We start from the raw sequence: 22,854 nt of genomic DNA, 5'->3' as shown, positions 1-22,854 counted from the left end.
CACATTCAATTCAATTTCTGGTTTCGACTGTTTTTGTCTTTTACTAAGAATAAAAAATAAACCCATAGTCGCCGCTGCGTGCGTATTTCCCATTTTATCTTCTGGACTACAGATTGATTACTGGAACTGTCTGAATCATTCATTTAACAAGAAAGATCAGAAAACTTCGCACGTTTATGATCCTATCCATTAAATAACAGCAATGTTCATAAAATGGCTACAGGCAGCAACTTCACAGGCAAAAAAATGAAGGAACAATTTTCTTCACTTAGAAAGTAGAAATGAGAAGAGGAGCTCGTTCCACATATCCGGCACACCAGGCAAGCACCAATGGCTGCAATCGGGAACCGACGGATTGTCGCTCCAAGTACCGACGTGTGCGTCGCTACGGTATGCGCTCATCGGGGTGACATGCAGCAGCTGTACTGGAATGGATGCTTTCTCCACAGCTCGGATTATGGCTTCAGATTTTGAGTTCTTCTGTTTCCCTTTAAGTTTGGACAATGGCAGCTTTGTTACTTTGCAGTTCTGACGGGATCCGGAGCTGATGATAGATTAAAACAAAACCATAAGTTTCCTCATATCTAATGCAATGAAAAAGGAGCTGAAGTTCTGTAAATAAGCAATCTGGCATACCTCCAATGCGAGGATTCGAAGGTTCGAAAGAAAACTCGAGTCCTGTGGGGATTTACGGAGTTCTCTAGCCAAGATCGCCAGGTAGCTAACGCAATCTTGAATCCGTTATTTATCGACATCCCGATCTTCACCTTTCCACCTACCTGAAAGTACCAGCCCCTGTCTAAAAATGCAGATTAGCGGCACATTCGACATGAACACAAAAACGAACATGATTAAGAATGCAACCACTCACAGGTCAAACAGCTTAGTCCTCGTCCACCAGTGTCCAGAGTTAAAAATCAAAATATCAGAATCGATCCATTCTCTACTAATCTCATCCATCTGATCCAGTTTCACCACAGTTTTGACTCTCTTAGGCGAACGCTTCGGCGCAGGACCAGGCTCAACCAAGAAAATCGAGCGATAGAATTCAATAGTAAAGCTATGGGACCTAAACCAAACAACCAAATGCTTACTCTGCTTCGTGATTTCACTCCCACTGGCCTCATACACACTGTTCTTATCCTCAACACCACTCATCAACATACATATCATCGACTCCCACTGAGTTCTGCTCAATGAATCACCCACAAAGACTACCCTCTTCCCTCGAAGGAACTTCAACAAGGCATGGACATCGAATCGAGGGATTTCGCAGCCCTTAGGCTTCCACCTCCACTTAAGATACTCCTTGTCCTTCCTACCATTAGCCAAGCAATCGAAACCACGCTCCGAAAAGGGGCATTGGGAAGCATTATATAAAGGGTAGGTTTCATCAATCACCCATCTACCATCAAAAGGATTGCATCCTTTGCCCAATTCAGCAGACTTACCAGAAAAACTACCCCTATTGCGATTAGGCTTAACTATTCTTTCAACAGATGGAGATAAGTAAAAATAAGTGGATGCCATGACTATAAGAAAGCAGAGCAACGAGGCAACCATGAACAGTGCAGTGAAAGATTGAAAGAAGGAGCTTTTGCTGTAATTTCCATATAAGATCTTGACAAATTTGATGAATTTCTTAAAGGCGGGCTTCAATTGGGCAGACAAATTCCAGTATATTTCAGTGATAACTGTGCTCATATTCGCTGTACAAACAAGCAATTATACATAGAACATAACAAGATTCGGATAGTCGTGATCGAGAAACGAACTTTACTCAAAATAAGAACGTAGAAAGCGAGTATGTTCGAATCTTACAGCACCAGCCAGCAATTGGGTTCAACGGATAACCAAGAGCGCACCTGGAGGTGAATGAAATGCCTGTTTGCAATCGAGGAGGAGGTTCAGAGAGATGAGGGTATGACCTGAGCTTGAGAACGAAAGCTGAGCTAACTGGAGACGAACATCAGCTTCATAGGACTTTCGACTATTGTCGGTAGAATGATTTAAATGTTGTTTCGAAGGAAAGGTTCGAAAGTAGTAGCTGTTTCGTGCAACTTACTTCTCTCTGTTGGAAAAAAACAAATGGCTTGTTTGTAAGAAGATATGGTGGTTCTTGAAAGCTCCATGGACTTCAAACCAGATGATCTACACCGTTCATTAATGTAAACCCCAGCCACGAACGGTCTAGGTCTATCTGACGAGGATGGTTAATTTATCTATTTAATTTTTTTGGATAAATTATTCGAGTTTGAACTCATAAAGTGACTGACCCTGACCCAGTTGGTTGATCTAATAAATAATTTACATCACATGATTTATGATAAATTTCATTTTTTTTATATATATATGCATTAAATTTATTGGGAACAACATATAACAACGCCAGGTATCTATCATCTTCGAATTGAATTTCCATATAAATGGGTAGAGAGCTCAGAAAGTGAGTGTTTTCATGTAAAATGTATTGTTCTGCTTTGCTTCTTGATTTGTAATTTGCAGCAATAGAATGGGAATTGATCATCATCGCCTTCGGCTGAAGAGACACACAGACACAACAATCAATCATCAATGGAGGGACGCGTGGTGTTCGGCAATCTCCGGCCGCGGACGAACGAGCTGAATAGATGCAGCGCTCTCGACGGCTGCGCATACGGCACCATATGAGCTGCGCCTCTCACTGTTGCGAATGTCAGCAGGTTGCCGTACTCGGTGGCCCAGCCTCCGACCTGTGTTTGCCGGAGTTCGGGTGGATCAGTTAAAAGAATGGTAAATGATATGTAGAGTTAGGAGGATACATCAATTTAAGATGTAACCTGTCCTTTATGGAACCATGCTCCGTAGGGTACTGTCGTCGGGAACTGCAGATCGTGAGCAAGCTCGCGCACGAGTGTCCTGGAACCGAGCAGTGGCACGACTGAATCTTGATCGCCACTGCAATGGATTCTGATGAGTGAAACTTTTTGCTTGTGTAAGATGAGTTTGTGAGAATAGTTAGCTCAGTTCACCTGAAAACCCAAACTGGAATGTGGTTTTGAATGATCCTCTTGAGCAATGGAAGAATGTTGATGTCTCCGTCGGGATCGCTGTAATTTAGAACACTGGAAGGAACAAACAACAAAACATTAGGCAATCTCTCTTCCATTCCAAAAGCGTAAAAAAGAAATTGGTGGATTTTGAATTACCTGCTGCACATGCTCCAGCTATATGGTAGATTGGTTCGATTGGCATGGAGGGCCTTCTGGACTTCTGGAAGGTTGAAGTAGAATCGTCGTTCATAGCTCATGCAAACATCCACTCCGAGGCTAACCTTTGTGGCCTGCAATGGAGTACGATGTTAGTTCGTTATTCAACTGGTTTGATTCTCTTCTTAATAAACGATTGGGGAAGACATACCATCTTTCGGAGTCTCAATTCTTGCTCCACTATTGAAGGATAGCACACGTCAAGGATGACATCGTATGCGTTTATGTAATCGCCAACGATCTGGTTTGCTTTAGCTATGGCGTCGTTGCAGGATTGTGAGACATTGTGTGGGCTGTCGAAGGTATAATCATCAAAATCGCAGTCGTTCATGATGGTGAGACCGATTTCATCAGAAATCATTCCGTGTGACCAGAAGAATTCGTATGTTGCTGGAACATCACGGTCTAGTCTCAGCAGTGGATTCCCAATCTGAAACAAACAAAATGCATGATTATCCCAAGGAGTTTAACCACTGAAGAAATGCAGGAAAAGAATGCAAGAAATCAAGTAATGTGTTCTTACAGCAACCCCTTTAAGGTTGAACTTGAAACCAGTAGAGCGTTCGTTGTGGTCGAGAAGAGCAATGGCTAATTGTGGGATGTAATGCCCTAAACATAAACAAATAAGGACAGCAACATCAATCACAAAGAAGGAGAACCACAACACACAATTGTGCCGGCAAATGCAATGACAGCATTTGTACCTGCGTAGCTCTCTCCTGTCAGAAATAAAGGTCGTGTTTTGAACGAAGGGAACTTCTCATACCATCCATGCATAAATGAGTGCATATCCATAGCTGCCGTAAAAGAAGACAGCAAACTTCAATTATACCATCAAAATCGAAGCTTTCTGGAATGTGGCTCCTATGTAATACTAGAATAAAACAATTGCATAGTAGTCCCTAGAGCAGCTTCGTTACCTGTTGATGCATCGCCACAAGTGTAATCCGAGCTCGTGTTTGAATACGACCATCCTACGCCAGCAGGGGACTCAACAAAGAGAAGATTCGACGCTGCACAAAGAAAGAAAGGCAGGCAAAATTTTGAGTGAAAATCTTGCTATGCATTCTTATTCCCAGTTTACATTTAGATAACAGAGAAGGCTTGTCTTGTTAACCTTTGTTCCATGCCTTGGAATTTATTCGGAGACCTCTACCATCACCTCTGGGAAAGAATGGACCTAACTCTGTGAATGCACCTCCTCCAATTGAGGAGCAACCTGGGCCTGATATGAACACAAGTATGCTTCACATTTCACTTCCTCAAAACTAATGAATACTTCCTAACTTGAATGAAGCATCATCAAAGGTTATTCCAAAATTCAAGAACAAACTCATATTGTGTTTAAAAAAAAAAAAAGAAGAAAATACTAATAGAGTGAAGGATTGTGCATAATTCCTTGTGAGAGTTTCTTTATTCTGCACTATAATTCAACTTGTAATAAAAACGGGGGAACCACTGGGGCAGATGCACTGGTTGACTATTAGCTGAAGATTCTATATGTCTAGCAGAGACAACTACAGTTAATTAATGGCATTCTCAGACATGCACTAAAACCCATCAAATGGAAGTAAAACAAGAACCCACAATCTCAATTAAACAGTAACTGGGAAAGTGCGAAAATTAAACAGACAAAAGTTTCATTCATTTAAACTACATTGCTCAAAGCTTAGCCTGAGATGCAAGAAATAGGATTAGAAAAATATGTAAAGCTAACCTCCGTTGAGCCATAAAGTGAGGGGCTTGTGATCAGAATCCTCCTCAGCCTCCACAAAGTAGTAGAACAAACTCCTTCCATTCTTCACATCCACATCTACATACCCTGCGTACTGCCTGAACTTCACCGCTGGCTGACCTGGCAATTTCGCCACCAGATCCTCCTCCGGATAGGCATAGCCACCAGCAACCACCGAGCCCAAAACTAGCACCACAGCCACCGCCAAATTCCACAAGATTTTCATCTCTGATTGCTAAGTAGCCCCTTCTTCAAAGATGGAAGCTTTAAAACATATTCTTGTTTAAAAAGACATGAACGTGTGATCATATATGTAAGGAAGTAAGCACACACCCCCCACACCAGCAAAGATATATATATATTGAGAGAGAAGCAAGTGGTGGGGTGAGAGATTTGCAGCTATAAATAATGAATTCTGTTAAAAAGAACCACGTGAATTCTGGGATAGCTTTTTCTTCGGGTGAATGATGATGAGAAATGTGAGCTACACTAAAATGCTTCTGAAGGTTCTACGTAACGGGGGATAGTATTTCTCGGGGGTAATGCGAAGAGGAACGGAGGTTTTGGTCTTATCTATTTTACATCCAAAAGTTTGTTAAGGAAAGACTAAAGAGAGTGAACATCAGATCGGATCAGAACAGAGAGACGTTGGAAAGGCGTAGTGGCAGTGTATGTAACACGTACTACGGCTCATTAATGGGGCCGCACTGCGCACGCCTTGTTGAAACCGACAACACATCGTCCAGCTAATCTTTGAAAAAATATTCAAATATAAAGACTCTATTTTTAGCTGCACATCGCGTTTCCTTGACTGCAATATTCTTTGATAAGTTGAGATAGGGATTTCACAGGAAATCTTTTGAAATAGCAGTCTCCTTTTTTAGCGGTACCCTATTTCAAAATCTTGCCTAAAAAGTCCTAACAAATGTTCTTCAGAGAGTGACCCACTCTTTCAAAAATATCTAAAGATAAAAACACATCCAAGACTATTTTTACCTATGCATAGACGAGTCTTCGAAAAATATTTAAATATAAAAGCACATCATCAGACTCGGAGAGGGATATCCTAGGCAAGATTGTGCTGGGAGAAGGCTCCCAAGTAGAGTAGGTTAGTGTATAATAATGAATGAAAGAATGACCAGTCAAAAAAAAGTTGCACAGGAAGAGTATTGAATAGAAGGGTATCTTCTTCTTTCCGCTAAACATTTGTCTGTTTCTTTATTAGCAATTTAGAGGGTCCCATGTGCATTCTTGGAATTTTAGATTAGGTTCGATATTAGGCCAATCAGCAGAAAGAACAGACTTGGGTTATGCTATATTGCTAGGTGGATATAATTTGATGGGTAGCTAATGCTAGTTTGTTTTCTAGAGCTATTCTTGTCTTATCAATGACCTTCTGCTAATAAATATCGCCTACCAGCCAAATTATCTATATATTATATATTTGACATCGATTCTAATTCTTTCGTTACGATATTTTTGGGATTTTTTTTAACTTTTTCAATTTTTTTTTTTTGAAACTTATGTTCTTATTTCGTTTTTATATTTCTCAACAAATTTTACTTTTATATTTATTTTGATTTTAAAAAAAAGATGAAGATAGAAAATGAATGAAGGTTCACCGTTTTGATTTTTTTTTCTAAGTTAAAAAAAATCATTAATTCTATAGATTATAATTTGTATTGATTTTAGTGTCAATTAACAAATAAGGTGAGTATTTTTTTTCTATAAATAAACAATTATAATTTTTCTTTAATAATTTATCTTGCACATCATTGTGTCTATATATATATATGATATGAAGTATCAAAGTTGTTAGTATTTTTATATTTTTTTTAGATAGTTTTATGGAAAAAATTTAAATATATTTAAATATATTTTTTAGACAGTTTTACTATTTTTTAGAAATATAATGCATATTATTTATAAAAAAAATTATTTGATTGCATTACCGAACATTCACATTCATAGTTCCTGTGTCTCCAACGTTTGCAAGAGAATCTCCGATGTTTGAAGTTATGACCGTAAATTGGTGCAAAAAATATTAACATATTTTGAAAAGACCTTCACAATTATAACTATTTTTTTCTATTTTTTTCATATTTTAATTATATATACACTGTGCATATTTAAATGTTAGTCTATATATTATGTATTTGAGATCAATACTAATTCCTCATTCTGACATTTTTGAGATTTTTCTGATTTTATTTATTTATTTTTATTTTACATTTTTTTTTTTTTTTTTTATCATGATCTATCTATATATATTATGTATTTGAGAGAGATCAATTTCTAATTCCTCAATTCTGAAATTTTTGATATTTTTTTTACTTTTTGATTTTTTTTTTTTGTTTTACAGTTTTGTATCATATGATAGTGGGATATTTACAGTTTTTAAAATTTATATATTTTTTATAGTTTCTTTTATAGTATTAGTTGATATATACACTTTAAAAATTTTATAATTTTTTTTTTAAAATTTACTTTTTATTTGGTTGAAACTCATGTTCTCATCTCTTTTTCATATTCCTCAATGAATTTAATTTTATATTTATTTTAATTTAAGAAAAAGACAGAGATGAAGATGCAGAAGGGTGTAGGTTTATAATTTCGATTTTTTTAAAATTAAAAAAAAAAGTCATTAGTTTTATAGATTATATTTTTATAATTATTTATTTATTTTTATATTTTATATAGTGTATAAATAATTTAATATGATATTTATTTATATTTTACAAGATCTTATTTATTTTACAGTTTTTTTTATAAACTTAATAATATTTATAATTGATAATTTCTAAATTATTTAAATCTCATTTTCTATTCTTATATTAATTTTTTTTTATGATTTTTTTTTGATATTGAATTCGATAAGTATTAAAATATATTCCATTCGTTCCGGAAAAGATGATACATTTTGTTTGGGTACGAGAATTTATGTAGTATAAATTAGTTAATTAAATAGTAAATATTATTATTTAATGATTAAAGTTTTTTTTTTAATATGTGTTTGAATAACATAAGTTCAACAACAAGACAAGGAATATTATTTTGAAAGACAAGACAAGGGGCAAAGACAATAAAATAGAGCCTTAACATAAGTTCAACAACTATGATGCTACATATCAAACAATATTTTGAAAACAAGATTGTAATTATGCAAATGGACTAATATAAGTTTAACTAATGCTAAGTTTCACAAAAATTTTGAAGCAAGAATGCAGTAACGCATATGGATTGTAGTGGGGTTCGTCATGGATTCTCCCACAAAGGTCCAATTGTTTATGTACTACAGAATAAGATGGTAGGTACCTTCAGCATAACAAAATACTAATAAGTTTAGCCAATGAAACCAAGTTGGTCATCAATCATCATGAGCAGTGTTTGGAACAGAAGTATAAACAATGCAAAAGATCCTGCTATTACAGGGAAAAAGGGAGAAAGAGAATGGGCAAAAAGAAGAGGTGAATAGCGGTAGACCATAAACAAGTGGTTTTCTACTTTTCTTGCTTCCCGGACATAATTTAAATCATATATCCAGAATTGGAAGGTGACATCAACATAAAACATGGCAAGTTGTAGCAAAAAAAGCAGTGTGTATAGCATTCCAATTTATTGGATTCTCTCTTTTCCAAGAAAATATTATATTATAGACGAAAGAAAAGATCTATGCATGTATATTTGTATGTGCCGAGTGATTATTTTGATTTGAAAGTTTACATTTCTGAATACAGTCGAACTAACCGTATGGCATCCAAGGGAATGCTCAATCGCCACTCTTTCTGTTTTTTGCTGAGTGGCCGGCCTTTCCCTGACTTTTCTCTATTAATCCTTACATTGGCTAATCCCCATGTGCAAGACTTGGCTTCGGAATCAAACGACATAAGCCTGAAGACCCCATCATGTTCACTTAATGCGCCAGTATCCATTGCTGAAGCCATGTATTTTACATATAAGTTCCTGTCCTTGAATCGATCAAGATCTTCTGGGATCCGCAGGACCCTTTCGACACCGGGTGAAGAAACCTGAAACAGATCAAGGCTATAATTTGAGCTAACTGAATAACTTGTTTGTGCAAAAGATTCAGACAGCTCCTTGACTATAGCTTTGGACAATTACTGTGGGTTTAATAAAGACAATGGGAAGCAAATAAGATAAACAACCTCTAGTGATATGTTTCCAGGTATTGATCCATCAGATTCAGCTTCATCAAGCCGTGCTCTATATTTTGTAGAGAAAGCTTCTATATCTTCCATGCTGGGAGAACCCGACCTACACAATTTTTTATTACAACCGAAGTCAATATTTTCTCCATAAAATGCTCAAGGTTGATTGAGTTGTATGGATACTGATGCCTGCAAATGTCTGAGAACACTAACAACGAAAAAATCATACGACGACGACAGACTCTGATATTAGAGCATGAAATTCATATAGTGGAACATGAAATAAATCTGTTGCCTTAAGAAAACAGAAAAACACATTACCAAAACAGCTAACTTGCTGTTTGCCTAAAGAAATTAGGGGACCCACATCCATTGTTAAAGCTCATAATTTTCCAGGTGATAAATGTGACAGAGGGTAACAATAACTCAGTCTGCTGAAGAAGCTAGGAAAACTGACCATAAACCTGAGTTGCTAAAAAGGAACCTTGATGATGATCCAAAAGCATAACAGTGCACATCCACATACAGAGTTTAGGCACATGATGAAATGGTTTTCAAAGCTTCTTTTTTGTTACTATGGAATTCCATTTCTCTTTCCTAGAATCGAAGACAAAACAACTTTGAGCATTATCCATAAACAAGATCAATTATATTACAATAACATAAAACAGTTTCTTACTTATTTGTTAGTCTTTCTACACGAATTTGAATGGTGGCATTAAGGAGTGTCCGGAAGGCGTATATTCCCAGCTCATCATCAAAGGATAAAACAACTTCTTCAGCTATTTCTAAAGCTGTCCTATCCCACTCTGTCCCAGCAAGAGCTATTCCACCGCCTCCAGCTCCATCCCCTGCCTTCAAGTGGAAAAGACAAAAGTGAACTTTAAGCTCCATGCATATGGTGATATTGGGAATGGATTGATACAGTATATCGAATATATTGAAGTATGCCTGTATATTACATTTTCAGTATCTATAACTACATACTGTATGAAAAATTTTGGTATACCGAGATTTCAGTATTACTGATATTTGATACGATAAACATGTTCTAGTGATATCTTTTTATATTTTCTACATATTGAATATACTATAGCACACCATTTACAAATACTGAAATTTCAATATCTAATAAACATATTGTGATGCCGTAGACCGTAGTGAAAGTTATGTATGAAAATTATACCCTACTTCCAATTTCAATATACGAATAATTTTAATAAAATTGGTATTTGTATATGATAAGATGCAGATTCTGTGTAGATCCGATCAAGTCGGCATCATGCTGATTTGACCCGTATCAACATATGCTATAGAGATGATCAATATACATGCCCATTTAGTATACTAATATGATATTTTCTCTATCCCTAGAGATTATCAAACTCCACAACATAGGAAGACCTCCATACGTTCAAAGTGAAAGTGATGCTTGAAGTATGAAAGGAACTTACAGCGAGTTCTGCCTCTTCTTCAAAATAATCATCCTCAAAATAAGTATCGCCTTCAAGTTCATCTGCACAATCACGATGCAATGCATAACCAATTTGACAAAGTAGATGTCAGTAATTATTAATTCATTGACACATAACCGTGAAAATCCATTTTTGTCAGCCAACTGAGATGGGTACAAACAAAATTTATAGAAGAGCTGCACAACATAAACAGAAAAAATTCCATCTCTCCAAAATACAGTATGGTTAATTGGTTATCCTTAGCATACCACTATCTTTTTCAATTTGCAAACTGCTCGCTCTAAAGTAATCTGTGTATAGCAAACTTATTAGAGACAATCAACAGAAACATAGATGCATCAGTCACATAAACTTTTATTGGCTGCTCGTTTCTACAATAATAAAGTAAGAAAAAAATTCTTTCAGAGTCAAAATTCTATGGCGCATTAATCCAATTCTGCTTCAACTTCTGCCCACAATAATTTGAGCTTCCTAACATACCCAAGCAAAATTCACTTTGAGGAATTCAAAATTACGACCAAAAGAACTCCTTACTCACTTAACCATGATAATTAGGAATAATGTTACGAAAAAAAACTATAATCCAAGCAAAAATAAAAATATACCATCATCAAAGTCCTCGATAAAAATGTCATCTTCTTCACCGTCATCGCCATCTTTGTCCACATACACTTCTTCAATAATAGAAGGCTTTAATACTTGCTCTGCTTTCGAGTTTTTCTTCTTTGCAGAGGCAATAAAAAGACTTCGACGAGTACCGACAGATGGTAAGCGATATACTGGGAAAGAGCGAGCAATATAACCCGTAGGCAGCAGTTCTCGTTCTGGAGTAGGATTTCCTGGCCATCCCCAGCAAAGGCGTGCCCCCGTACAGCCAGTTGTTGCAATTAAGTTCATCGCTGAAGTCCGTTCCTCGAAAAAAAATATCCGTTACTATGTTGAAAACTCATCAATTACCGGACCGCTGAAGCAAACAGGGACGAAGAAACAATGGCGGAGCTACATTGGGCCTGGTCTTTTAATTGGGCTATACATAATGTTGATTGCTGTCATTATCGGGCTTTTTTGGGCTTTTCTGAGAATTTAATTGGGCCTAAATTTATGTTTAGCTTAAGGCCCAAAAAGCATTTCGTCTTCAGATAATCCAACCTTGAACAAGAGCAAGACTGCAAGGAGCGGCTTCGAGACAGCCACTGTCTGCTACCGACTTCCATTTTTGCTCCTCTAAATTTCTGCTCCACCTTCATATGTCCGTTCTTCCGAGTAGTTACTGGATGATTCAACGGGTTTTCGGTTTGATTATTCTTTTTCCAGTACTGAGGCTTGACAGGTTTGTTTTTTTATTTGCGCACAAGTTCCATCTTGCACCATGTGTGGAATGTAACTAGAAGTCTTGCTCTTGGTCGTTGATGGATTTTTTAATTGCTCTAAGTTAGAGAATGTTCATATAAGGGTTTTAGAGATTTGAGTTAAGTTCTATTGCTACATAGACAGTTGCTGATCCTAGCTCCTTTGAGTTTGTTTACCTAAGAATCGTGATATTCCATTGCATAAATGTTTTTTTTCATGTTTATGTGATTTAAGTTAAGTTGTATATATAATTCATTTCTTTTGGTGTTTGGAATTCTATAATGATTATAGTATGTTTTTTTTCATGTTTATGTGATTAAAGTTAAGTTGTATATATAATTCATTTTCTTTTGGTGTTTGGAATTCTATAACAGTTTTGCTCATTTCCCTTTCCCCACCTCACTATTATGTCTAATTTATATATTTATATCATTATTTGTTTCTATGTTGTGTTTCTGCAGCTATTAATAATCATCCAGGGTGCAGTCATGCATGGGATATTATGCATTTTTGGTATCAAAATGTGCAATAGGCCTATCGACATTGCATGCCTTCTCGATTTCATAACTTTCCAAGGGGCATTTCCTTTAATCAGATTGAAAAATGCATGCCAATGAAATGGAGACAAAGCATCAAAAAACCATTAGATGTTCATGAGAAAACCAAGAATCAGTCTTTCTCAGCGCATAAAGCTTTTATAGAACTTCATGAGAATATTGATGACTGTATGGTGGATAAACTTGTTATAGTCTTGAAGGATTTTGCTAGCCGTGGTCTCTTATCCAAGGCCTTTGGGACCTTTTCACTTGTTCAAGTTCATGCCTTAGCATCAACTTCTATTGATTCTGTTGTGGAGTCGATATGCTCTTTGTTGTCTTCTTGCACCAATTTCAAGTTCTTTCTAGAAGGCAAACAGCTTCATGCACAAGTTATAACTCAGGGTATTCAGGATAACCATGCATTGGTCTCAAAACTAGTAACTTATTATACAACCACTGGTTTTCTTTCTGATGCCCATCTTATAGTAGCCAATGCACCCATCCGGTATCCTCTGCCCTGGAATATCCTTATCTCGTCATATGTGGGTAAAGACTATAATCAAGAAGCTATCCTTTCCTTTAAGAAAATGGTTTACAAGGGAGTAAGACCTGATAATTTCACTTACCCATCTATTGTCAAGGCTTGTGCTGAGCTGTCAAATCTTGATTTGGGAAGACAGATACACAAGTCTATTATTTGTGGCTCTGAAAACTGGAACTTATTTGTGCAGAATGCGTTGATTTCCATGTATGGAAAGTGTGGTGACTTGGAAACTGCGCGGATTATCTTTGACAGAATGCCAATTAAGGACCAAGTATCGTGGAACTCTATAATCTCAGGATATGTATTGAGTGGTAAGTGGCATGATGCTTTTGAGCTTTTTGAAAGCATGAGATTGGCTGGTGTGGAATTAAATGCTATAATTTGGAATACTATCGCTGGCGGTTGCTTGAGGACAGGCAATATCAGAAGGGCACTTCAACTAATCTGCCAGATGCGAAGGAGTTGCAATTATCTAGATCATGTGGCAGTGATAATCGGCTTAGGCGCATGCTCCCATATTTGCGCATTAAAACTAGGGAAAGAAATCCATGCACTGGCAATTCGAAATTCTACTAGTGATTATGTTAATGTTAGAAATTCACTAATAACTTTGTATTCTAGGTGTGGTGATCTTAGGCATGCTTATATAGTGTTGAGATCCACGGAAGCTAAAACAATTATTACCTGGAACTCTATAATATCAGGATTTGCACAATGGGATCTGTCTGAGGAAGTGTCACATTTGTTCAGAGAACTGCTGCTTTCTGGTATCAGACCAAATTATGTGACCCTTGCAGGCATTCTACCTCTTTGTGCCCGTGTTGCCAACCTACAACATGGGAGAGAGTTCCACTGCTATATTCTCAGACATCAGGAATTTCAGGGGCACCTCCTTCTTTGGAATGCTCTTATTGCTATGTATGCCAGATCAGGTAGAGTGTTACTTGCCAGAAGGCTTTTTGATATGCTGGATCAGAAAGATGTTGTGACATACACTTCAATAATTGCTGGATATGGTGCACGAGGAGATGGTAACGCTGCTGTTCAACTATTCAATGAAATGATAAGCTCCCAAATTACACCTGATCAAGTAGCAATGATTGCTGTATTGTCAGCTTGTAGTCATTCAGGTCTTGTAGCTCAAGGCCAGTTACTATTTGAAAAGATGCAAAGCTTTTACGGCATAACTCCTAACTTGGAGCATTTTGCTTGCATGGCCGATCTCTATGGGAGGGCTGGTTTACTGAAGAAAGCTAAAGATATTATCACAAGGATGCCATTTGAGCCAACCTCTGAAATGTGGGCAACACTTATTGGGGCATGTAGAATCCATGGAAATACGGATATTGGGGAGTGGGCAGCAGAGAAACTGCTAGAAATGAAGCCACAAAATTCAGGGTACTATGTCTTGATTGCAAACATGTATGCTGCTGCTGGTTGCTGGAGCAAACTAGCGGAGGTACGAACTATTATGAGAGACTTGGGTGTGAGGAAAGATCCTGGATGTGCTTGGGTTGGTGTTGGTGCTGGATTTTCTCCCTTTGTGGTTGATGACACTTCCAACAATCAAGCAGATGAGATATATCCTTTGTTGAGGGGACTCACTAGACAAATGAAAGACGTTGATCATTCTGTCTCTGAAAGTTCCGAAACAGAGGAAGAAATTTTATTCTTATGTGCGGAGCAGTGAGCTATGAATACTTTTTGGATGTTACTTGATCAACTATGCTGCTTCCATGGTATGTCTCGACCAAAAGAAAACATTTATTTTTTTACCCTACATAACAAAAACATTAGCCTGTACTTCTAATCTCCCTAGACATCGTTTTCATTTCCATATCTTGCTATATATCATCATTTTATAAGCATGGCAGAATTACAATTCATCATTTAGCTCACCTACATCATTCTTTTATTCATGAAGTATGTCATTGATATGGTTTGGCCTTCTTTTGAGTCTGTATGGTGCAATATCCTACAAATTCAATCACATCAATAGCTTAACCATTTTGTTTGCCATTTCGACTAAACTATTTCTAGTGTGTCCTTTGAACAGACGAGGCAGATGAATCGCGAGGCTACTGTCAACTTCTCATTAAACTGATGTTTCGGAATGCCATGGATTCCATAGGTCTTGATTTATGCAGTCTAGCTGTAACCTGTTATCAAGACAAGCAGTAATCTCTGTGAGTATCCATGTTCCTCATACTGATTCTTGTTGATTAGCCATACCTTCCTCACAACTGAAGTTCTTGGTTGCGACTTCCCTTGCAGATCGTGCGACCCACACACACATTTGAGCAGGCATGTACAGCTTAGGCTTCAATCTATTATGAAAATTTGCAGTGACCTGGTATATCTACCAACCTGCAAGAATCAGGATTCTCAACCCTCAGATTGCCATTTTGCTTCCTCATAGTCATCCGGATCACTCAGTTCCAGAAGTTTTACAGAGGACAACCAGTGCCAGTAGAACATCTATAAAATGGTTGGTTTCTTGTGCTTGTGCAATTTATTTCCAAGTTTTAAACTTGGTGACAACTCACTGCTTTTATACGCATTGTTGCAATTTTTTCACATCTAACATTTATTGATCTTTTCCTTGTAGATGTTCAATAGAATGTTGTAAATAAATTATTTCCTCAATTATTCAGATTTATTTATATGAATATATATATTTTTTGAATTGTTATAAAAACTATTATATATATATATATATAAATGCATTACCTTTTTATACTTTTTATTATAATATGCACACAATTGTCATCCAATTGGATGACGATGGAGTACTATGACTTTGTTCATTTATCCAAAAAAAAAAATTTAGCATATTTTTAAAAAAATTAATATAATATATACAGAGTTTTATATATCTTACATAAATAATATGTTTTATTAATGTTTTATAATACTATATACAAAAAATTATATAATAAGAATATTTTGAATGTTAATCAGCAAAAATAAATGAGATGTTAAGCCCTAGGATGAAGCAGTGTTTTCGAATCAGAATACAGATCAAACACACCCTATTTTTAAATTACTGTATTCTTATTGGGCCAGTCAACTTGGGCCGGCCCGTGTCCATTATTTAGCCCGAGCGATTAGGGTTTTGAAGAACGCCCACGCCGATTCTTCTATAAAAGGTCGAAGCGTCGCCGAACACAGCTTGACCTACACAAGGTTCATCTTTTGCTTTTGCTTTTGTTTTCATTTTGTTGCTTACAGTTATATGTTCTCGGTTTCTCGATCGATTGTTTGGTTGATTGATTGATTTATGTATGGAAGGTAAGGGCGGTGATGCTAATCTGGAGAATGTCATGCACCACTCTGATGGTGTTCATCTTGTGATGATAATTTCTCATACCCATAAGATATCTGAGCCCTGCCTCATTCTCTTTCACCGATTCTGTTTGTTTGCATTTTCAATTTTGCATTTTGTGAATTTTTGAGTAGAATTTGTGTTGTAGACACGGGGAAGAAGGAACCAGATGATGCGAGCTTTCTTTTTCATAAGAAAGTTCAAACCATGATGCGGACCGTACAATAGCTTAAAGCTTATGTGGATACATTTTGGTCTCTGATGGTTCTTTCTTCTTAACATTTTGCGTTTTTGTGTTTTTTCATATTTGAAATTTTATGAAAAAAAAAATTAAAATAAAATTGAGGGTTTGCTAATAAAATTTTATTTTCTTTCAAAAATTAGCTATAATTTCACCTATGTAGAATAATGATCACCTCAAAAAACATAAAATTAGAAGTACTAAATCTACACTACGAAGGCATAGCTTTTGGAAAGTGTTCGATGTCCATTCAAGTATCCCAGTTTATTTATTTTGGTTTTCTATCGTTTTATTCCGAAAATTCCCAACAAAATTACTAGTACTACCAAAGAATAATCTTTACAACATTGTTCTTGAAAAGAATTAGCAATGGCTAGAGGGAATGGGGGGGGGCTATCTGATCACGAGTTTACTCGATCTAGAGAAGCTAGAGCATTGAAACGAATCTCTACTTCTCGATGACAGTCTTTTCCCCTTTGATGGAATTTGAAATCTTTGCCTTCTCAAAATCATCGTAAATGATGTTGCGTTTGATCCCTTCGAGCATCGCGACAACATCCCTCATTGTAGGTCGATCATCCGGTGAAGGTCTAACACATAGCAAACATATCCCGAGCATCTGCAGCATCTCTTCTGATTGCGTGCCCGACTGAAGCAGCAGCTGCTGATCAAGAATCGACGTGAACTCCCTTCGCTTTGATCTTAGCTCGTTGTATATCCAACTAACAATGTGTTTTCCATCCGGGATTCGAGGATCAATCGGTTTCTTGCCTGTTAGTACTTCTAGGAGCACAATGCCATAGCTGTAAACATCGTTATTCTCTGTTATTTTTATGCTGTATCCATACTCTGAAAAAAGAATGAACTTTGAGCATTTGATGGTGAAGGTTATTGCTTTCGAGAAGATGGACTAACTAACCGAGAGCTATGTAGCCGTATGATCCGGCAATACCGAAGCTGATCTTGAAGAGTGTAAAGGGTACTGTCTAGTTATTTCCGGTAACCAGAACCTCTGTTTCTCCAGGGAGAAATGTTCTTCCAATGTGGGCATCTACAAAATAAATCCTGTTAAGAGCATGACGATTCCTGCGGTACTGTCTGTGTTCGTCACTTTGATAGTCTTGTCTCAGGAACGATCTTCTACAACAGAGGTCGCAGCAAAACATTCGAGAAAAGCAACAAAGAAAAAGAGCTTGAATGTGAATTCACCCCATTTCAGAAGCTCAAATTCTCTGTCGAAGATGTGGCCAGTCTCTTCAAGATCCTTTAACTGCCCAATTTCAACAGGGATCTTTCCTACAAGCTGGTTATCAAGCAGTTCGATCTGCTGAAGTTTGGTGCAATTCCCGATTTCCTTCGGAATCCCTCCCTGCAAGAAGTTCGAATTCAAAGTCAGCTGCTGCAGTTCGACAGCTTCCCAATTCCAGGCGGGATGATCCCTGTCAGGTTGTTGAACCCGGACAATGAGGGAAGAACAGTTCCCCAATGGAGCTGGAATCTCACCTGTAAGATTCCCATTTGACAGCACTAAAACTTCAAGAAACTCAAATGATAAAACCTGCATCGGAAACGCAGCCGTAAGATAAACAGAGGTAATGGCGACTCTGGACACATGTCCATGATCATTGCACTTGTTGTAATCCCATTCACAGGGAGTTCGATGGTTCGGATTCCAGGAGAAGAAACCGGCAGACAGCTTTGAAGCTCGAAAGCCAGGCTGTTAGAGAAAGGCCCTCAGGATTCAAAGCCAGGCCTGAAGGCAGAAGAAATAGCTATAGTTTAATGTGCAACAGGAGAAATAAAGAAGCAGCGTTGATGGAGTTTGTAACATAATTCTGTTTTTTCGACATACTTGAACGGGATTCATGGATTGCAGCGTCTCACAATCACTGCCATTAAAAGCTAAAAGATAGAGGGATTGAATCATCTCAATCAATCAAAGAAAGAAAGAAAGAAACAAACACAATATGATTACAGATTTGTGTGTGTTGTGTTGATGCATTGATATGCTTTTTAGGTGTGGGGGTAACTAATAAGTAATCTGGACAAGACAAACTGCAGCCAAAAACACAAGACTTCGGCTAAAAAGGAAGAAGATCGTTTATAAATAATGGGCTCTATAGCCCAAGCCCAAAACCATTATGTTAAATTTATGGAGTTTCTTGATTTACAAAGAATTCTTAAACTATTACCCAAGAATGATTGGGAATAGTCAGCGCAACATTAAACTCAGTTTTACTATTCTCAATTAAGGTTTCTAGAGTCAATCAAAAAAGACACCCCAAACTAAAGTCAATAATTTCTGGAATTGCAGCAGAATAAATATAATAATAATCATGAAACCCAAAGGAGTATCTTTTAAGTTTACATGCAAGTATCTGTTTTACATACGATGAAAATTTCTTGAAATTAAGAAAATGTTGACCATTTTATAGAATATTTTAGACCTCCAAATATGCCCTAGCTCTCAAGTTACTGACTAATATTCTGTTCTTTTCTTAAACCACATATATATATATAATCCTCGACGTAATTCATTGACGTACCACAATCAAAGCTCAACGTACAAGTCGGCAGCAGTAACACCGCCTCCGGCAATATACCGCCGTCTCCGCCGCCATGTATCCGCCGCCTGCCATGATCCCTTCCGGCCGGCGGGAAAGGAAAGAGCTCCAATTGCAAGGCCCCCGCCCCGCTCCGCTCAGAGTGCATAGCGCCTCCCACAAGATCAGGAAGCCACAAGCGGCGGCGGCGCGTCCTCCTCACGCGCCGCCAGTGATTATATACACGGTGTCCCCAAAAGTATTCCATACAAACCCTAACGAGTTCATGTCGCTGGTCCAGCGGCTGACGGGCGCAACTGCAAACTCAACGTGTAATAATTCATCCCCAGCTTTCCCCGGCGGCGGCGATGTATCTCCGGCGACTCGTTACGCCTCAATTGAGAAAACGAAAACCCTAAAACCACAGATTGATACGGAAAGATTAATGGAAGGAATTGAGATTACTTCGATTGATGATGATATGGAGGTCCCAACGAGTGGTGGTGATGAATTCCCTGGAATTTTATCATCCCCCGATATCGATCTGATCAACAATAATTCCTTCAGTTTGTTCTTCAACCTGAGTCCTGTATTAATTGCACAGCAACAGAAACGACATTGATCTCATCTGATTCCATGCCTAATTTGATGTCTAATTTACAGGAAGGATTATAAATGCCATTGTTAACTATGGAGAAACCATGCATAGCTACTTGTGGAGTTTCGTAGTTTTGAAAAGATAGTAGTGGAAAAGGGTTTGATTTTGGATTGAGATTTGAATAATAAAAAATTTGAATTGAAATAGTTGTATGATGTGATATAAATATAGATTGATGTGATGTTTTGAATGTAAAATTAATTTTTAGTATAATATAAAAAATAAAAAATAAATGTTTGATTTGATGTTTGTTGAGGAGAAAATATTCAATATATTTGTTTATGAATAATATCTAAAGTTCACGTTTATATAAAATCAAATAACTATTCAAATTCAAAATTTCAAAATTTTATAAGTATCCAAACTCAAACAAAACAAACCTATACTATTCTTTAATTTTATATATATATGTATGTATAAAACGGCACCTGTTGTTCAAAGTACAGATGATCATGGCAAGATTAGGAATGGTTAATACATTTTTCTGCAAAAAAGCACTGCCTATAGCTTTCCCTACCTCCAAATCGCCCTATCGGTGTCTCTTTCTTGTCGATTTGATTGTTGGCATGATCAACATTCTTGTCTTCCATGTTGAATCTCCATCTTCTGGCACTTGGAGAGGTTGGGCAGCATTGATTCCAGGCGTCTGTTCCTCTGCAATCGGAACATGTGATGAAACAATTCTCTTCTTGATTGAACTTTTTGAAGGTGAACTAGATGATACAATAGGATCATCTGTCTTGCCATGATCATTGTCCAAATCATCCTGTTTCTCGGAGGCACACTTAGCTTTTACTCTAATGGAAGTGGCATGCTTGCCGGCATCTAGTTTTGTACAATCCTCTTGAGGCAGCCTGGATGATATATCATCAAGCGTTCGAATCTTCTTCTTCTTAGATTTCTTCTTTGGGAACTGTGATTCACGGCGCTTTTGTTTCTTCTTAAGAAATTCCAGCAGGGGAATGTCATCTAATAAATCCTCCTCTTCCGAGCATCCTTTGATTTCATCCACTGCAGAAAGAATTATCGTGTTAGCCGCAGGCAACCATTAGTTCATCGACCATAGTCAATCAACCAAAGATTCTTACAAGTATTGAATGATTCCTCTTTGCTGTTCTCGTAGACGAACTCATCTTCTACGACTTTCAATGGTTTCGGCACTAATTCAACACAGTCATCGCACAACCAATCAACATATTCGATAAAGGTAATTGTTTCCATACAATATCTGAAACAACAGAAAATAAGCAAATAGGTAACTTTTCAAAATGCTCGGAAAAAGCAAAAAAATAATCCAAATCCAGCTCCTTATGAAGCCATTGATGTCAAACCAAGAGGTTATTCGATATTAAGAGCAGACGGCAAAAACACGAATCGGTATACAAAGCTTACCGATGCACAGCATATTTCAGACATCGGACACAGTATACCAAGGCATTGGTGAATCCTGCATTGCCGCACTGCAAACACACAATTCCCTGCAGATAAATTCAGATAGAACTAAGTTGTCATAATATCAGCTTGTTTGTCTATCGCAGGAATTAACTGAAAAGCTTAAAGAGATTCATATTCAACACGGAACCAGCTAACTTGGAAGTTATTCGGAGACATGGCAATAAAATGAACCTCACAGCACAAAATCCTTTCACATCAATAAGAATTCCTATCACGACAGAATTAAAAAAGAAACTAACAATCCAACAAACTAGGAGCAAGCTCCAAGTGTGGCACAGTTGATTTCATTGATAACCAAACATTACTATGAAGTGCCAGAACACTAACTTCTGCACATTTCATATTTTTCAGCAAACTGAACAACAAACTTTGGCTAGTTAAGATAACTCAAAGACCTCAAAATCCTCACACCACAAAATCCTTTCACATTAACTAGAACTCACATTGCGAGAGAAATTAGTTGGATAAGCAGCGGAAGCTTTCCTACCTACGATTAAAAGCAACAAAAAGGCAAATTAACTATTTCAAAAACTCCAAATGTAACAGGTTCACAACATTGATTATATCAAGTTCTTCGGAGAAAGGAATAACAAACTTTGGCTAGTTAAGGTAACTAAAATACCGCAAAATTTCAGTGTCCATGTTAAAATAATAAGTAAAACACTAGTTGATGGATAAAAACTTACCATTTATATTCAACCCAGAATTAAGCCATTACACTATGATATAGCATCACATTCCTAAATAATATCCAGGCTTTGTTTAGATTAACCCAAAAAACACTTTTGATTAATCATCTACACCAACAATACAGTTTAAATAAAACCATCAAATTAAATACATCTTTCATCTCACAAGACATCTCGTCAAAACTTTTTACCAATTTTCAAAACTCTAGAATCATAGAACTTCAGAAAAACATATCTAAATGGATCCCTGGTTTTTCCTACATTAATCCTATAGTATCCATCACAAAATCCATTCCATAAAAATCAAATCACAGCACAGCCATTAGATTTTATGGACTACAGTTATAGAGGACTATGAATGTCAAATACGAACAGAGAGGGCAAAACCCAACGTCCACGCCAATCAAGGTACTAATTGGGAATTATCAAAGTACTCACTATGCGAAAGTAACAACAAAAAACAAAAAAGGTAAATTCAGAACAAAGCAAATGAATAAAACAAGAATTATTTAGCAATGTTAATCGGCCTTTCAAGTAATCCACAAATAGAGAGCGTTTAAAGTTTATAAACAGATTCACAATGCACAATCAGAAAATCACGAGAAAGCTTGGGCTTCCGAAATTAATAAGACAGGCGGCGGGAAGTGTACCATGACCCAAGAGTTCTGCAACGCTCTCGGAAATCTCGACTCTTGGAATCGGAGGGCCGGTGATTCTGCTCCTTTCCCGACCAAATCAAGTAAGAAATCAGAGGGGCTTAACGGCAAGGAAAACAAATGGAGACGCTGAAGTTGAGTGTAATCTATGTATCCGGACGCCCTCCTCGTCGATTCCGCAGCTTGAAGAAAGAGAAACAGTAGTGTATTTGGTAAAACGCCGAGGA

The 22,854-nt window shown here is 37.2% G+C and overlaps 6 protein-coding genes and 1 non-coding gene across 9 annotated transcripts; 3 read left to right on the top strand and 4 right to left on the bottom strand.

The window, feature by feature from the left end:
- Positions 1 to 156: 156 nt before the first annotated feature.
- Positions 157 to 2,091, bottom strand: LOC127246454 (protein trichome berefringence-like 7). Its single transcript, XM_051267854.1, has 3 exons — positions 872 to 2,091; positions 637 to 795; positions 157 to 544 (listed from the first exon to the last, which is right to left on the bottom strand). The coding sequence occupies exons 1-3, from the start codon at positions 1,702 to 1,704 to the stop codon at positions 265 to 267; spliced, it is 1,272 nt and encodes a 423-aa protein (XP_051123811.1). The 5' UTR covers positions 1,705 to 2,091; the 3' UTR covers positions 157 to 264.
- A 229-nt stretch (positions 2,092 to 2,320) lies between these two features.
- LOC127246453 (serine carboxypeptidase-like 42) lies at positions 2,321 to 5,516 on the bottom strand. The gene is made up of 10 exons (XM_051267853.1): positions 4,966 to 5,516; positions 4,366 to 4,473; positions 4,169 to 4,261; positions 3,953 to 4,045; positions 3,772 to 3,857; positions 3,400 to 3,678; positions 3,189 to 3,322; positions 3,012 to 3,104; positions 2,820 to 2,937; positions 2,321 to 2,732 (listed from the first exon to the last, which is right to left on the bottom strand). The coding sequence occupies exons 1-10, from the start codon at positions 5,207 to 5,209 to the stop codon at positions 2,565 to 2,567; spliced, it is 1,416 nt and encodes a 471-aa protein (XP_051123810.1). The 5' UTR covers positions 5,210 to 5,516; the 3' UTR covers positions 2,321 to 2,564.
- Positions 5,517 to 8,440: 2,924 nt separating this feature from the next.
- LOC127246281 (uncharacterized) lies at positions 8,441 to 11,577 on the bottom strand. Its single transcript, XM_051267549.1, has 5 exons — positions 11,233 to 11,577; positions 10,607 to 10,668; positions 9,832 to 10,007; positions 9,150 to 9,258; positions 8,441 to 9,011 (listed from the first exon to the last, which is right to left on the bottom strand). The coding sequence occupies exons 1-5, from the start codon at positions 11,522 to 11,524 to the stop codon at positions 8,703 to 8,705; spliced, it is 948 nt and encodes a 315-aa protein (XP_051123506.1). The 5' UTR covers positions 11,525 to 11,577; the 3' UTR covers positions 8,441 to 8,702.
- Positions 11,578 to 11,791: 214 nt separating this feature from the next.
- Positions 11,792 to 15,708, top strand: LOC127246908 (pentatricopeptide repeat-containing protein At1g71490-like). 3 transcript variants are annotated; one of them, XM_051268557.1, is made up of 5 exons: positions 11,792 to 11,957; positions 12,439 to 13,371; positions 13,765 to 14,799; positions 15,117 to 15,246; positions 15,335 to 15,708. In XM_051268557.1, exons 2-3 carry the CDS (start codon positions 12,525 to 12,527, stop codon positions 14,748 to 14,750), a joined length of 1,833 nt encoding a protein of 610 aa, XP_051124514.1. In that variant the 5' UTR covers positions 11,792 to 11,957; positions 12,439 to 12,524; the 3' UTR covers positions 14,751 to 14,799; positions 15,117 to 15,246; positions 15,335 to 15,708. The 3 variants fall into 3 exon arrangements, with proteins under 3 accessions (XP_051124514.1, XP_051124512.1, XP_051124513.1); XM_051268555.1 differs by having other exon boundaries at positions 12,439 to 14,799; XM_051268556.1 differs by having other exon boundaries at positions 12,439 to 14,799; positions 15,101 to 15,246.
- A 647-nt stretch (positions 15,709 to 16,355) lies between these two features.
- On the top strand, positions 16,356 to 16,449 carry LOC127247033 (small nucleolar RNA Z221/R21b). The gene has a single exon (XR_007837800.1). It is a non-coding gene; the product is annotated as a small nucleolar RNA Z221/R21b (small nucleolar RNA).
- A 2,728-nt stretch (positions 16,450 to 19,177) lies between these two features.
- Positions 19,178 to 19,919, top strand: LOC127246679 (protein MKS1-like). Its single transcript, XM_051268183.1, has one exon. It carries the CDS (start codon positions 19,246 to 19,248, stop codon positions 19,789 to 19,791), a length of 546 nt encoding a protein of 181 aa, XP_051124140.1. The 5' UTR covers positions 19,178 to 19,245; the 3' UTR covers positions 19,792 to 19,919.
- A 293-nt stretch (positions 19,920 to 20,212) lies between these two features.
- LOC127246680 (uncharacterized) lies at positions 20,213 to 22,701 on the bottom strand. The gene is made up of 5 exons (XM_051268184.1): positions 22,622 to 22,701; positions 21,726 to 21,769; positions 21,220 to 21,305; positions 20,916 to 21,055; positions 20,213 to 20,838 (listed from the first exon to the last, which is right to left on the bottom strand). Exons 4-5 carry the CDS (start codon positions 21,046 to 21,048, stop codon positions 20,357 to 20,359), a joined length of 615 nt encoding a protein of 204 aa, XP_051124141.1. The 5' UTR covers positions 21,049 to 21,055; positions 21,220 to 21,305; positions 21,726 to 21,769; positions 22,622 to 22,701; the 3' UTR covers positions 20,213 to 20,356.
- Between the last annotated feature and the right edge of the window lie 153 nt (positions 22,702 to 22,854).

This window comes from Andrographis paniculata, unplaced genomic scaffold (genome assembly GCF_009805555.1).
Source record: "Andrographis paniculata isolate CXL003 unplaced genomic scaffold, ASM980555v1 Contig30END, whole genome shotgun sequence".
NCBI lineage: Eukaryota > Viridiplantae > Streptophyta > Magnoliopsida > Lamiales > Acanthaceae > Andrographis > Andrographis paniculata.
This window is presented reverse-complemented; position numbering and strand designations above follow the sequence as displayed.

Bases quoted from the DNA above. Each gene is read 5' to 3' on its own strand.
- LOC127246680 (XM_051268184.1), bottom strand. From the start codon at position 21,048: ATGGAAACAATTACCTTTATCGAATATGTTGATTGGTTGTGCGATGAC. The intron at 20,839-20,915 runs GTAAGAATCTTT...TTCTTTCTGCAG, and splicing joins AGAGGAATCATTCAATACTT to TGGATGAAATCAAAGGATGC.
- LOC127246679 (XM_051268183.1), top strand. From the start codon at position 19,246: ATGTATCCGCCGCCTGCCATGATCCCTTCCGGCCGGCGGGAAAGGAAA.
- LOC127246454 (XM_051267854.1), bottom strand. From the start codon at position 1,704: ATGAGCACAGTTATCACTGAAATATACTGGAATTTGTCTGCCCAATTG. The intron at 796-871 runs GTGAGTGGTTGC...ATTTTTAGACAG, and splicing joins AGGACTAAGCTGTTTGACCT to GGGCTGGTACTTTCAGGTAG. The intron at 545-636 runs GTATGCCAGATT...ATCTATCATCAG, and splicing joins TTCGAATCCTCGCATTGGAG to CTCCGGATCCCGTCAGAACT.
- LOC127246453 (XM_051267853.1), bottom strand. From the start codon at position 5,209: ATGAAAATCTTGTGGAATTTGGCGGTGGCTGTGGTGCTAGTTTTGGGC. The intron at 4,262-4,365 runs GTTAACAAGACA...TTCTTTGTGCAG, and splicing joins TTCCAAGGCATGGAACAAAG to CGTCGAATCTTCTCTTTGTT. The intron at 2,938-3,011 runs GTGAACTGAGCT...AATCCATTGCAG, and splicing joins ATTCCAGTTTGGGTTTTCAG to TGGCGATCAAGATTCAGTCG.
- LOC127246908 (XM_051268555.1), top strand. From the start codon at position 12,525: ATGCCTTCTCGATTTCATAACTTTCCAAGGGGCATTTCCTTTAATCAG.
- LOC127246281 (XM_051267549.1), bottom strand. From the start codon at position 11,524: ATGAACTTAATTGCAACAACTGGCTGTACGGGGGCACGCCTTTGCTGG. The intron at 9,259-9,831 runs GTAAGAAACTGT...AAAATTGTGTAG, and splicing joins GTAGAAAGACTAACAAATAA to GTCGGGTTCTCCCAGCATGG. The intron at 9,012-9,149 runs GTTGTTTATCTT...GATCTGTTTCAG, and splicing joins CTGGAAACATATCACTAGAG to GTTTCTTCACCCGGTGTCGA.